A 14289-nucleotide genomic window follows, 5' to 3' on the forward strand; every position below is an offset into this window, starting at 1 on the left:
CGCATTTTGAGTCTCATAGAAAGTTTGTAATGCGCGAAGAGAATATATGTTAGTTACGTAATATGCAGTTACGTAAAGTAGATCGAGCTTATTAAAAAGAAGGTTATTGCAAAAAGAAAAGCCGATGAATATCTCGTTTGCATAATCGTGTGGGCGTAGGTAATTTTAATAAATTTCTTTAACTGTATATTTTGTTATTTACAGCTGCTTTTAATAAAGCTGTTTTTTCCGAGTATATTTTAATTCTATTTGATGTGATTTATAAACTTTTCATGATTAAAATTATATTCATTTATGTTGTATTAATATAATGTAAAATTTAAAAATTTAAAATTTTATATTTGTGCATCAGATATAGAAGCAATGTTGAATTTTTATGATACACACGAATGTGTTACATTGTAATAAAAAATAAATAATTTTATTTGATGATTTAATATTCAGTAATATTATATATATATGACGTAAATATTGTAATATATACTCATTTTAGTTATATTTAAGTTGTTACATTTAAATTGTTTTCGTGACAAGATAAATATTTACGAGGCATTATGTATTTATCCACTTTAGATAATAGCCTTATACATTAAAAACATTTTGCTGAAATTTTCAAATTGTCGCGTGATATTTATCATTATGATATTTTTGGTAAAACATCTAGATAATTTTTACATGATATATATCACATACATTGCATACATACATACGTATATACGTACATATATGCACACATTTATTTCTATTTCGGAGAATATAATTTGCGTTTTTTTCTTATTTTGATCACTGTTAGCTAATCTTTTTTAAGGATCAAGCGAGTTTGATTTTTTTGTAGTCTTGTTATATCGCGATTTGATAGCGCTTTATGATTTAGAGAGGAAGAAAGGGTTGCTTTTATGCCACTCGTGTAGTCAGTCGTCGTGCACTTTGGTTAATGGCACAAATGCGTTTGTGACGTAAACCGTACATCTTCATATACGTCGGGGTTACTTTTGTGTTACATTCGTATCGTGGATATACGATTCGTGTATTTTTGCAAAAAAGCGACATATTTCTAAAGAAGCAGTTTATGCTAGGAGATACTTGATATTTACTTTTATCGATCATGTGCAATTGTTATATGCAAATATCAATATATATATATATATATATATATATATATATATACATAATGAATAAGTACGTTAAAAAATTAATATGTTTTAATAACATGAAATAGAAATTTTAATATGCATATATTTTTTCTCTTTGTGTAAAAAAAACTTATTTACATGCAGATGTTTTGTGGAAAAACATTTTCTCAAATTATAAGATTGAAAATATAATTATAGTTTATTATTTTAGTCAGTAAACGCAGTTAATTTATCAATGCAATATTGTTATCTGTGCTGTGTTTTTTATCATATATAAATACAATTTGCAGTGGAGTGAGTTCTTGTTTTCTGCATGCATCAAAATAATTTGAATTTTAGAATATGTCAGCATTTATATCACATGCAAAGGAACGTTGCTTCGTTGATAATACCGCTCAAGTATATTTGATAAAATTTATTCACTATTGATTACGAAATTTCTCATATGCTTTTGCTTCCTATGCGTACTTATTATTTTTCCCATTTCACCTCGGTTACTACCTCTTGCATCTTTCATTCGTATGTCCGCAGGCGATGAAAAATGCAATCATGAAACTCGGCGACGCGATGCAGCCCGGGGAAATATGTTCGCGGTTGATAAGCATACTTGCCGAGCTTTTCTCGCGAGATTTTCAATAGTTTTAGACAAACCTATTTGCGTCCTGCATGAGAATACTTGGCTATCGTTCAAAGTTATGTGAGGCGTTCTCGGGATAATTTATTTAATTTGAATTTAAACTTCATTTCTTACAAATGTTACACGTACAATAATAATTTAATAGTGCTATTCGAGATTTTCAAAAGCAAAATATAATATTAAAAGAATTGATAATTTCCACGTTATTATTAACGCAGCATTAAACATGTGCGATAAAAATAATAATACTAATATTGCACAATATTTTGAAACAATGTAAATAGTAAAATATAAAATATTCATATGACAATATAATGGCAGAATAATTATTTATGACTAAATTTACTATAATAAAATGTCGTTTAAGTTTTATGATAATGTGTTTTTAATAGAAACCGCGTTAGGGTGGTACACAAGAGATCTTTTTACACGCCTTTGCAATTATAACACGGTGGGGTGTTTTGCGTGTGCGCAATACGCATCTTCTTTGTCGATCTCTGTTCCATTGGATTTGGGGTAATGGCAGTGACGGGTTGAAACGCACGTTTTGTATTAAGAATTTAATTCGAAAACTGCGATCTTTTTATTATCATTTTATTTAGGAATATTGCGATTGCCACATTAATTTATCTTACTTATACATTGAAATATGAAATCGAATCAAAAATTATATAATCAGTGCAGCCAAGTTGACGTATTTATCGAGAGGTATATGTCAGATCTATTTTTAAACGTGTAAACTCGATATTTTCCGATGAAGATATTTCATTACTTCAAGTTTGTTAAAGAACACGCTCATCTTACGTCTTCTTTCGTGATATTTATTATTATAATTGATCGACAATCAATTATTCGAGCTTAGATATTTTTCACCTTTAATTTCCTATTTGTCGAGAAAACGAGAAAAAAAAAAAATAAAAGAATTGGTACAGATTTTTCGTTATAATCGTGACGGATGAATCCGCGTTTGCTTTAAATTTCGTATAAAGCTCGCAGCATTCGCTAAGCAGCACCCTTCACTATACAAACCCTATAGGCTCCATATCCCGTAGGATAGAGGATATATATATCTATATATATATATCGTTCCCTGGCTACCAAGGGTACCCATGAAGCAGCGTCAGATGCTGAATTCAGTTCGACGACGCGCTTCTATCGAAGTACACGCGTCCGAAAATCATGTGGCGCGACGCGGCGTCGGGATTGCTTATTAATCATTGTTAATACGATCGATCGCACGTAAACATATTTCTCGCTACGCTTTTGGATTGCATTTTTCATATCATTGTTTGTGGGCAGTTTAACGATTTTCACAGTGTTAACGCAGCTCTCTCGACGCACAATGTGTTTGCGCACATGGTTATTCAGCCGGTAGAACGGATGACAAATATTTGCTCTGTTAACGAATGGGAAGCTGATTATCCGAAAATTTGAAATTTCGTATTTGTAGGTCTTTGCGAGATATCATCATCAGGAATTATGCATCGCGATCGATTATTGCCAAATTTAAGCAGCATTGAGTGGTAATTTTTTGTGACTGTCATCTATTAACAGGATACGTCAGCAAGTGCATCTTTTAATAAACTATATATTTATTTTGCTTTTTAAAATGTTATTTTTGTTATTTACGTCTCTTCGAAAATTGATTTACACTTATCATTTCACGTTTATTTAATGCTGCTTTAATTAGCTTATGAATTTATCATACATGCTCTCGCAAGATATTTGAAATTTACAATGTAAATAATTATTTACACGGTGATTTGAAATTCAACTCTTTATTGTTTTGTACACACAGTTTGTAGTGTTTTTGAATGCACTTGTTGTCTGTATTAAAGACCTGTTATCGCACGTGGAATCGATAATGTAATTTTGACGAAAGGGGCCCAATGAAAATTAGAGATGCAGCCGGCGAAATACCGAACGAAATGAAAATCGATACAGCATACCCGGCTTTCTCTCTATCTCTGTCTCATGGCTCCTTCCTCCCTCCTTGTCGCGGGGAAAATCCGGCGTCACTGAACGAATATCGTATAGTAAAACGAGAAATTCTGTACTGGCTTTAACTTGTCTAGTAGAACTATACGCGGTTGATTTAAACTAAAACATTTTAGTAGAATTGTAAGATGTGTTTTAACAAAATACACTTTTGTAACTTTCAACAATTTGATTTAGTAAATGGGTTAAGAGATAGTACATTATCAAATTGGAGACTAATCGTACAACATACAATACTATACGCTTCTTTCTACATAGGAACTTGTACGAGAAAAATGTTATTTTGTTTAGTTTTATTTTTTATAAATTTTTAAAAAATTTGTTTTATATTAAAATTTTTAGAACAACCTGTTATTGCTCAATATACTAAAGTATATATTTTATAAATGAAACGTTGTTGAAGTATGTGACATCATAAAATGAAATCACAAAGATTAATGAAAACGGAATTTGTGAAAAGTATATAAAATGCATTCTGGCAAAATTTTGTGTTATATTTTGCATTATAATAATGGACATAATGTTTGACTTGTTAATTTTTATAATTGTATTTTCTTTGCGATTACAATACGGAATTTTTTAATCAAATAATAGACATTAGACGAAATTTATACCGCGATGTTAAACACATACATTGAACGAATTATATAGTGATAAGAAGCGATAGCTGATCGTTTCGAAAGAGTCGGCGTTGAAAAATAAATATTTATGATGTTTCGCGCGTAAACCACATCAAAAATTTACGATGATACGCGAACAAATATCTTCTATTATTTACTAACACGGCTAGTTTTTTGCACTTTTCGTATAAACTTCTTGAAATAGCCGATGTTCGAGTTGAGATCTGTTTCCGAAAGCATTTTCATTGTGATGAAATTGAATCTTTTATACGCCCTAACGCTGTCTCGGATGTCTCGGAGTTTTGACGTTGTGGGTGGCCGCTGTGTTCACATTACGTGTCACATCAACAATTTTGACTATGCAGGCCGATGTAAACCGGCAGTTTGACAGGCAATGGTTTGACATTTTGTCTCTCCTGATACGTTCTTTTCGTTAAAAATATTGCATTTTTATTATTGCGTATAATTTTATTTTTTTCTTTAAAAATCTTACTTTAGTTTGTTGATTTATGTAGGAAAATGTGAGAAAACGCATTTGCATTCTCGGATAACTACGAAAAATAATATTATCAATCAACACATTATTAATTTTATATATACACACATTTATGCTTATATTTATATTTATGTATGTTATTTTATAAAGGAGAGAATGGTTCTCTGGAGAATGTAATTTACAAGTTTCCTTGCTTTTAATATTATTAAAAATTGATGTTTCGTGTCGATCGATACAGTATACATATTACATGTAGAGCTACATGCAAGATGATGAACCGTGTAGTTTTTACTTTATTTTCACATTGCGTAAATGATTACGATAACGTATTGATGGATTACACCGGAAATTTAATTTACGGCACGCAGGGGAGAGAGAGAGTAGAAAATACCGGTGTAATCTAGCCGTGAAAATACCGAAAGTTTGCGCGAGATATAAATACAACGCGGCGCAGCCTCGGTTATTCAAAAACATATCTGGACCAGGTTATATATGTTACAAATTGTGCTCGAAAACGTCACGGTTTATTATAAAAATCTAGGGATAAATGTGACGTTTTCAAGATGAAATGAGAATTGCAAGGGAAATTTTAAAATCGTACAAATATTGTTCATATTTATTTCCTATATACTGCTATCATTTTAATCCGACGCGCTTTTCGACCGAATCACACAGAGAAACGATCGAAAGAGTTCCGGGGGGAAAAAAATTTGATGTCGCATAAATATATATAGACGTTTCGTTAATCCAGGTTGCATGCGAATGTTTTTTTTTTTTTTTTTTTTTTCATACGCAATAGCTGCTCCGATTTAACGGGTGACGGTAGCAGCAGCGGCAGTCAAAGTGCGCGCGAGATTGGCAGAACTATCGCTGATGTGCTTTGTTCGATCCGGCTAGATACACGAGCGTAAAGTGACCGTGTCCGGCAAAAGACAAAAAAGAAGCTATCAAAAGCTATCGTGCGGGACGCAAAGTGTGTGTGTGAGAAAGGGACCCTGTGCGATGGATCGGAAGGAGTCTCAGCCTGGTACGTCGGCCGCGTCGTCTATGTACACCGGCACCCTGCAGCTTCGCTTTAACGTAAGTGAATAAAAAGGAGCAAAGCGAATGGGGGAAGAGAGAAAGAATGTGTGTGTGTGTGAGAGAGAGAGAGAAAGGGAGGAAAAGAATGGTGGAACTCTTTGAAACTGACGAGAAGCTTTGCGCGCGGGCAACATTCGCCTGGAACATACTCTCAATATCTGAAATTGACCACGTTTCTACCGCACTCGATGCGAAACTTTCCGTCTCTTTCGGATTCTTTCTCGTATCTGGTGTTAGGATAAAAATGTATGAGAAAAAACGAATTTGGGTGTCGCGCTTTCGTCTTTCTTATACTTTCAAATGCGAATCGCAGAATTGACGGTGATGGTAATTGTATATAATATCATTCTCTTTCTGACTTATTGTTTGTAGATTCAATTTGTATAAAATATTTTATAATTTTTATAATTAATATTTTTTATAAGAGAGAAAGGCAGAGCTTTTATAAATTATATAAATTTATTTTTAGATTGTATATAAAGTTATATATATAACTTTTTTATTTAAAAATGTTCGCGTAATGGTATGCTAATCGTGTGTAGTATCTAAATATATCCTGATCGTCACCTTTGAAAAAGAAATGTTGCGCAAAAGGTTGTCATTATCGCTCGAAAAATGGTTCGAGGGAAAAAGTGCGCTTCTTTTGGCATCGATACACTCGAGAAATATTCGTGCTGTTCAATAATTTTGTATTCCTTCGCTTTGTTCACGATTGCACAATAATGGTGTCGTTTGAGGCGAATTTTTCTTATCGCCACGTCGCGTCGCGACAAGACGACTCGCACTTTGAGCGAGAGAAAACGCAATTTACAATGTTCGCGAGAATATTTTATACTAAAACGACGACGATGGTAATATTGAGGATAAACATGCGAAGAGAACGAACGAAGGTGCAGTGAAATTTTTCGTTGGTCGCTCGTAAGTCAGCTCAGCGAGATATCCTCTGTTGTGCAACCATTTCTCTTCTCCCGGCTTCCACGTGTTCCTTTTTTTTTTCGTTAGCGTACTTTTATTTTCTTTCAGAAAAGCAACGGTTTCCGCCACGACGCTGTCCGATATCTTGCCTCCTCCTTGTTATATAACGCGACTCGATCTTTTTGCGTTTGCTCCTGGTTTTTACAGTCGCTATTTTCCAGATCTCCAAGTGCCATCTTCTTGCTTTTTCCGTGTCATAGGTAATGGTGGAAGATATCGATAGAAAGATCTAATAGAAGATTATGGCTTGATCTTATCGCGCTGAGATTGATGCGGATTTAATTAAACATGGGCAATTTTTTTTAATAATGCAAGAAATTGGATCTTGAACCTGTATATTTTCTAAATATAATGTATGGGTTGATCAAGTAAGTTGCGCATCTTACTGCGGTCGCCACGCTGCACTCTGGGTAATGAATGACATTACCGGGCAAGATCCATCGCGTCGCTTATGAGGGAATATTTCATAGTTGGAAAAGTTATTCCTGTGCAACTACCACACTGACGATTCTCAACCGGTCGTATATCCTCCAGGTCCGAAAGATGAGACTTCTCATAAATCATCTCTCGGCGTCTCTTTTGCAAGCTCTCTTTTACTATTTTTTACAAATATTTTTTAATTTTTTAATTGATGCCACAAAAATGCGCATTTCGTATATTTTTTTTTTCATTATCGAAATTTCCGTGCAAGAAAAAAAATTGTAATCTTTTTATTAAATCATTTTATAAAATTGATTTGCATAATATTTTGCTTACGCGTGCTATGTTTACCTTACACTTGATGTAAATTTTATTACGGACTTGTCGGTATCAGTTTCTCTCTCGTAATATGAATAATAAACATAATTTTCTCGGTATATATATATATATCTAGTCGCTATGAGCGTTTCGGAGACACGTTTACGAATGTTGTCGGAACGCTAGGGCGCCAAGTTTTACGTCGAACTTTCTACTTGCCGGTAAATTGCTTCTCCGCGGGAACATTTCGAAGGATTGCGCTAAATGGGACGTCAAAAGTTTTGTTCGTGTCCAATTTTCTTCGACGAACCGTTTACTTGTGGTCTGATCGTGAACGGAACTTACCCCTTCGCGGAACACACGCATTTCCTACTCGTATATGTGTGGCGTATATTTATACGAGGCATTTAGGGTGCTATTATTCTCTTGAGCTTGAAACTTCAATAAACATTTTTTACAAATATTTTGTTATAATGGAATATACGATTGTGATACATAGATGTAATAGCACTAGAGTGAAAGAGATTGAAACGTGTCGCTTGCCAGCAATGAAAAAAGACTTTTATATTTTTGCGTTATATCAAATATTTTTACATACATTTTATTTCAGCAAAATTATAATATAATAAAAATGCAAATCACACATAATAAATAACAACCATACCAAAATTAGATTATATGCTATTTCTCCATTACATCGTTGTTTTTTTTCATTGCTTTCATTTCATTATATATGTATTTTTTTTTTTTTTTTTTTTTTAGAACGTTACCTCTCTTCTCTGTTACGTCAATTTTCCGTTACATTTTTTGCACATCGACGGACTTGAATGGTCTCGAGTGAGAGTTACACCGTGGATATTATTGTTTAATTAAAGCTTTATTATACTCCGAAAAATGTATAGCGTTTGCATGTATATGATCGTTCGAAATGTTTCTAGTATATTAAATCAATCTTGAATTTTACATTTTGCAACATTCTGCGAGAGTTACATTCGCACATCACGCTTCATTTCATGAATCGCATTCGAATTGTTGAATTTACATCTCGTTGACGTTATTCACGGGCTCTCTGACAGATTATATCGGAGCAATTTCGCGAAGATTAAAACTTAATTGCCAGTGTATGAAGTTTAACGTGCCCGATGGGAGATGAAGGAAAGTGTCGTTAAGAGGAAATTAGCCAAGTTATCTTGTAACGCAGTTTAATTCGGTTTTAGTTAATATAGGAGTAAATTCATTTGGCGGTGTATCAAGCAAATTATCTTGCACGAATATAATCAAAATGTGTGCATGTATTTATATATATATATATATTTATATATATTTAATTATTTTTATTCAATTTTAATATATTAACTCTAAAGAAGTTAGTTACAAAAATCTACGATATTGGATATATCTATAAGCAATCGTGTGATATTTTTTTTAGAATTGAATAAATATATAAATTATAAAATATATATGTGTATTAACGTACTTGTCTATCGCGTGCAGCTTTTATATTAGTTTTTTATCGAAAATATGCACATCTGATAATGTATGCATGTACATATGAAAATTAATAGCTTATATAATCAAAAAGCATGATCCGTCCTAATTATAGTATTTAATGCATTATGAGATTATCATATTGAGATGCATTATGATTTAATATAATTGATGATATTAATTTGATGAGTTTTCAATTGATATTATTTTATACATTTTAAATAATTAGGTCAGGTTTTAAGATTGACGTGAATGTACGAGTAGTTTTTTTTCGTCTTAAGAACGAAAGTGCGCAAATTTTTATGACAATTCTTCTAATTTTATTCCCGAATATAAATGGTAACGTTGTTTAACGATAATAGCTGGGACACCTGATATCCGATGAAATTCTCGCGGCTCCTGTTTCATCGAATTCAATCCTACGGGATTTCCATTGGTTACTACTGGAGAATCGAAATGTGTCAGGCCATTGGCTCTTGCTATTTGAATGGATCGGAGTGAAGTACTCGGTTAACGTGTCCTATCTACGTTATACGGTCACTCTTCGATTTGACTGACATTCTCTTTTGTTCTCCTGACAGTAGAAAGTAGACGAGTGAAGAAGAAGAGAGATAAAGAATAAGTAAGAAAAGAATATAGTGAAAAAAATAAAAGTTTAACCAAAAATTCCATTTTAAACTAATATAAAGTTCTAGTTCTTTTTTTTTTAATTTATTTCATTTATTTTATACTTTTAAATAACATTTGTACAATGAATACATATAATCTCAAAAAACTTGGAAGTCTAAACTTTCTGATGTTTCTGACAAATACATAGCAATACACTCTGTATGTATAGTTTCTGTCACGTGTTTATAATGTGAGTGGAACTTTTTGGGAAGCGAGTGTATATTCAGCTTTCTGAGCGGCTGGTGACACGGAAGTAACGCGCGATCGATTATGTCAGAGGGATGTAAATAACTCCACTTTACATAGGAAGCGGAAGTAAAAGTACCACTAAGTGGATTAACGATTCTCTTTAGTATATCATAGAATATTAATGCGACGTTTAAATATAAATAAAATGGCCACAATTGCGACGATCACCATTGTTATCAATATTTATTTTACATCTTTTGTGTTATATTTAATTGCATTTATCGAAAAGGGAAATTGGCTGCCTCTGAAAATAAAAAAAAAAGAACAAAAAGCAAGTAATATAATAATCTTCGTATCTGCCGAGATGAATTTCGTTTGCATATTGGATGAGAGAATATGTGTATCTATAATGCTAAGCTAAGGTGCGCGACTATATAATGCCAGCGGACAAAGTGAATTAACAAGTTAATCTGGCAGTTTTCCGGGAGCCAGCTAATTTGTGTATTCAGCGGCTATATATATTCTATACGACGGATTCGAGAAGATCCCCGGAGTCTCTAGCGAAATTGAATGAGGTTACCAGCAATAAGGTAAAATCTTCTGGGACTCTTAGTCTCTACTCGATACATCGATTATCGATTAAAGATACATTCGGTAATTTTACGAACGAAGGAATTGGTTATTGGATATATAGGAGCAAAAGTTATATATATATATATATATATATATATATATAATATGGCGTGTTAATAGCTTTCGAAATTCTCTGTTCGTTGAAATTAGTTCGCCGAGTTTCTTTTTCTTGGCAGCAATATTTGATATTGGAAAAGAGTAACCAAGATCGGATCTAATGAACATTTCATGCTTGGTGGACATCGCGAAAATTAATTCAATCGGCAATCAAGTGTGAGAATCAGATTAAGACATCAAGTGACACTGGTGTAAGAAAGCATTTCGTTATCTTTTTATCTTAAGTAACGCGGATTAATGAGATTTAACATAATTATTCATAACATAATGATAATATATAATAATCTGTTTCGACGTTATTATGTTTTATTATTTGAAGTAGACATTTGTTTAATAAAACGAACATTTTATTAGTTGCTAAGAAACAAGTTTCCTTTGTATGTTCTAAAATTAATTTTGTTTCGTTTGTAAGTATGTGTTATGAAATTAATTATTTTCACAACTTTGCTCGTTCAAGTTTCTCTTTAATAACTATCTAACAATGAATAAGATTACATGTTAATTAGCTCATCGATGATGATCTATGTATATATCTGTCGTGATGAAAGGTCATGTAATGGTTGCTACAACGAACCAAGGGACTAGAGCTTAGTATCTCGAAAGCTTACAAGCGATCGATAGGTTCGTGCGGTAAAAGGCAGTTATAACAGCAGGGTAAAAACAGGTGATCGACCTGAGTGTTTCGTGAAATATTACATAAGAATATTAGTGCTCTCTAAGAATTTATACTTCCGCTTTAGGCTTTCGCGGTCATGCAATAGAAAGGGATTGATTTTCTTGTTGAATTTTTTGCGTATATTAGTTGTTTATACAGAGATACAAAATTGTTGTAGAAAAAACTCTTAAAAAATGTTTAAAAGATTTTTTCAGGGGAATGTGTTGGAAGTTGTAAAGTTGTAAAAGTTTTTAATTAAATTAAAATGTTTGCTTTTAGTTGTCAGTTAATATTTTTATAGGTATATACTTTTATTTCGTGCCAATATTCAACAAAATACGCGCGCGTAGCTTACGTTTTTATTAACGTTTTTTAAAAACTGTGTTACGTATTGACGTACAAACATATCGCAAACAACATTCAGTAAATTGATTAAATTTCGTGTCAGCAAACAATGTATCGCAAAGCAAAAAATTGAGTCGATTTACAAGTAAGTACAGAAGTTTAAGCGGAAAGCGTCTATAAACGCTTGATGTTCTTTGGAAGCTCGTACATGCTTTCAGTCGACAAGTTGAACTTATGGAATAAAGAATGTGTCGCGCGTATGCCACGCAGTGCGACTTCTAGTCATTCAGTTGCAATTTGCAGTAGTTTGAACGTCCCATCGATTACAGACTATGCAGCTGCGTCATTCCGTTGCATGCGGCCGGGAACCACGGTTTCGCGTTAGTCGCTGTATATCTTACGACGGGGGTTATTAACCTCGTAATAATGTCCACGTCATTTTGATTTATATTGCAGAACGTTTTACGGGAGCTGGAGCAAAAGAAACCGCAATTGGACGAGCTGGTTCACACGGCCGAGAACTTGCGCGCCGACACGAATCGACAGCAGTTGCACGGCAAAGGTAAGTCCTTTTTTCGTATATCGCGATGCTGTATTTTAACAATATGAACGATACATAAGAAAGCCGATATGTCGCCTAATTGCGGAGAATGACGGACGCGCGGCAGCAATTTTCATATTTTTTTTAGATGTGGATATTCTTAGATACTTGATCAGATATGCATAAATAACGTTAATGCATTTTAATTTGATAATTTTGACCTAATTTGATCATTGTTTCGCGATGAACACAGAATTGAGAAATTCTGATTAATTATTTTTTCGATATATGCTATCTTTAAAAATGCTTAAAATTCTTTTTCTAATGTAATTTTTACTATTGCAAAAACAACTAAATAATTTTATTATTAAAATATAGATTGCAAAATATCAAGAATTGAATTGTTTTTTGAAAAAATATACAGTAGATTTCCATCTATTAGTTGAGCGTGCTTGTTATAAAAAATAAAAAAAAAGCTTATAACATGTAGTATATTAAATTATGTATAAATTTAGAGATGTATATTTTATATTATCTTTTTTTTTTATATTTTGTTAGTCCACACTTTTTTCACGAGCATTGACAATGATTTGTAAAAGAGTAATTTATTTTACTATTGATTTATTTGTGCCAGACGCGAATTTTTTATAAGGTGGATAATGAAAATATTTTCACGCTAAACATTCGATAAGTGCATTGGGATCTAATGGATTTAATGAGTTTCTGTCGTCATAATTGATACTGGAGAAGCAATCCTGCCTGCGTAGCACTTTCCGCAATCGGGCGAAGTTTAGAAGTTTAATTATCGGCTTTGATTGCTCGCCCGAAGACTGTAATAAATTGCAGTAACTGCCGATCGATGTAAATTCGGTCTGCAAATTGTTTTGCGATTAATTGTCATATACTGATTTATCATTGAATGTCAAACGCGAGCACAATGCATCATGAAAGACATTAACACGATTTTAACCACAAAACTTTTCATAATACGCGATATCGTTTAATCGCGTATTAATATTTTATCACCATACATCATCCCTATCTATCACACTGGTTGTAGATATATGTATGTATATATTGATATGTTTTACCCCAACCAAAATATACGGCAAGATTGAACCGTATAATCAGAACGTCAAAACCTATATTAATAATCCGTGATATCCGTACGTTTTTGAACAATCAGAAATAATTAATTTGAAAATTCTGTTCTCTCGTGCTTCTACAGACTCTTAAATTCCACGTGAATAGATGCAATTTAAAGTCAAGGAAGGAGATTACTCGCGCGAAGCCGCTAACTATTTCAAGCCTCCCGAAATATTCTCTTTCCCCATCGGACATTGTTCGTACTATATTAGCGTTGCTGGGCTTGTCAGATGCATTTCTACACGGCGTGTTGTAATAAAATGATCCATTGTTTTCATTATTTATGAAAATAGGAAATATTTTTTAGAAATATTTCTGTACGTATATATCTTTGCAGTATAATTGAGTTTGTTGATTTTAATTATTATATTTAATCTTTATTTTAATTTTAAATAATTTAAATATTGAATCGTTTTTGTTTAAAGTATAAATAAATACAATACTCATATTTCATAAATAAATGTAGGTATTATTAATTTTATTATTTTTTATTTTTTATTGTTATTTAATTTTATGACTTTATCATTTTATTATTATTACTTATTAATAATTATTTTACTATTAAATTATATATATATATATATATATATATATATATATAATTTTTTTTATGAAAAATAAAGTAGAGCAATTGGATCAACACAAATTCTGGTTTTACTCGAAAGAAAAATAATAACTCTAAAAGCACACACGACGACGCTTTTAATAAATCATATTGATTTAAAATCTGTTGAGCTTTTTAGTAGTAGACGAAACTTATGTTGTTAATCATTCGTTAGCGACCGGACCTTTTCTTGGGGTTTACAGACTAAATTTTTTTCTTTGA

The 14289-nt window shown here is 32.4% G+C and overlaps 1 protein-coding gene across 11 annotated transcripts in view; it reads left to right on the plus strand.

Moving 5' to 3' along the window:
• LOC114929124 (dystrophin, isoforms A/C/F/G/H) overlaps nt 1-14289 on the plus strand; it is a 420071-nt gene that overhangs the window by 104715 nt on the left and 301067 nt on the right. For all 11 annotated transcript variants that reach the window (XM_085480171.1, XM_085480172.1, XM_029300536.2 and 8 more), the window contains one exon: nt 12233-12338. In XM_085480171.1, coding sequence (XP_085336297.1) covers nt 12233-12338 — 106 coding nt within the window. The remainder of the gene's footprint in view (nt 1-12232; nt 12339-14289) is intronic.

Source organism: Nylanderia fulva, unplaced genomic scaffold (genome assembly GCF_048542155.1).
Source record: "Nylanderia fulva isolate GAGA-0341 unplaced genomic scaffold, ASM4854215v1 Scaffold14, whole genome shotgun sequence".
Classification (NCBI taxonomy): domain Eukaryota; kingdom Metazoa; phylum Arthropoda; class Insecta; order Hymenoptera; family Formicidae; genus Nylanderia; species Nylanderia fulva.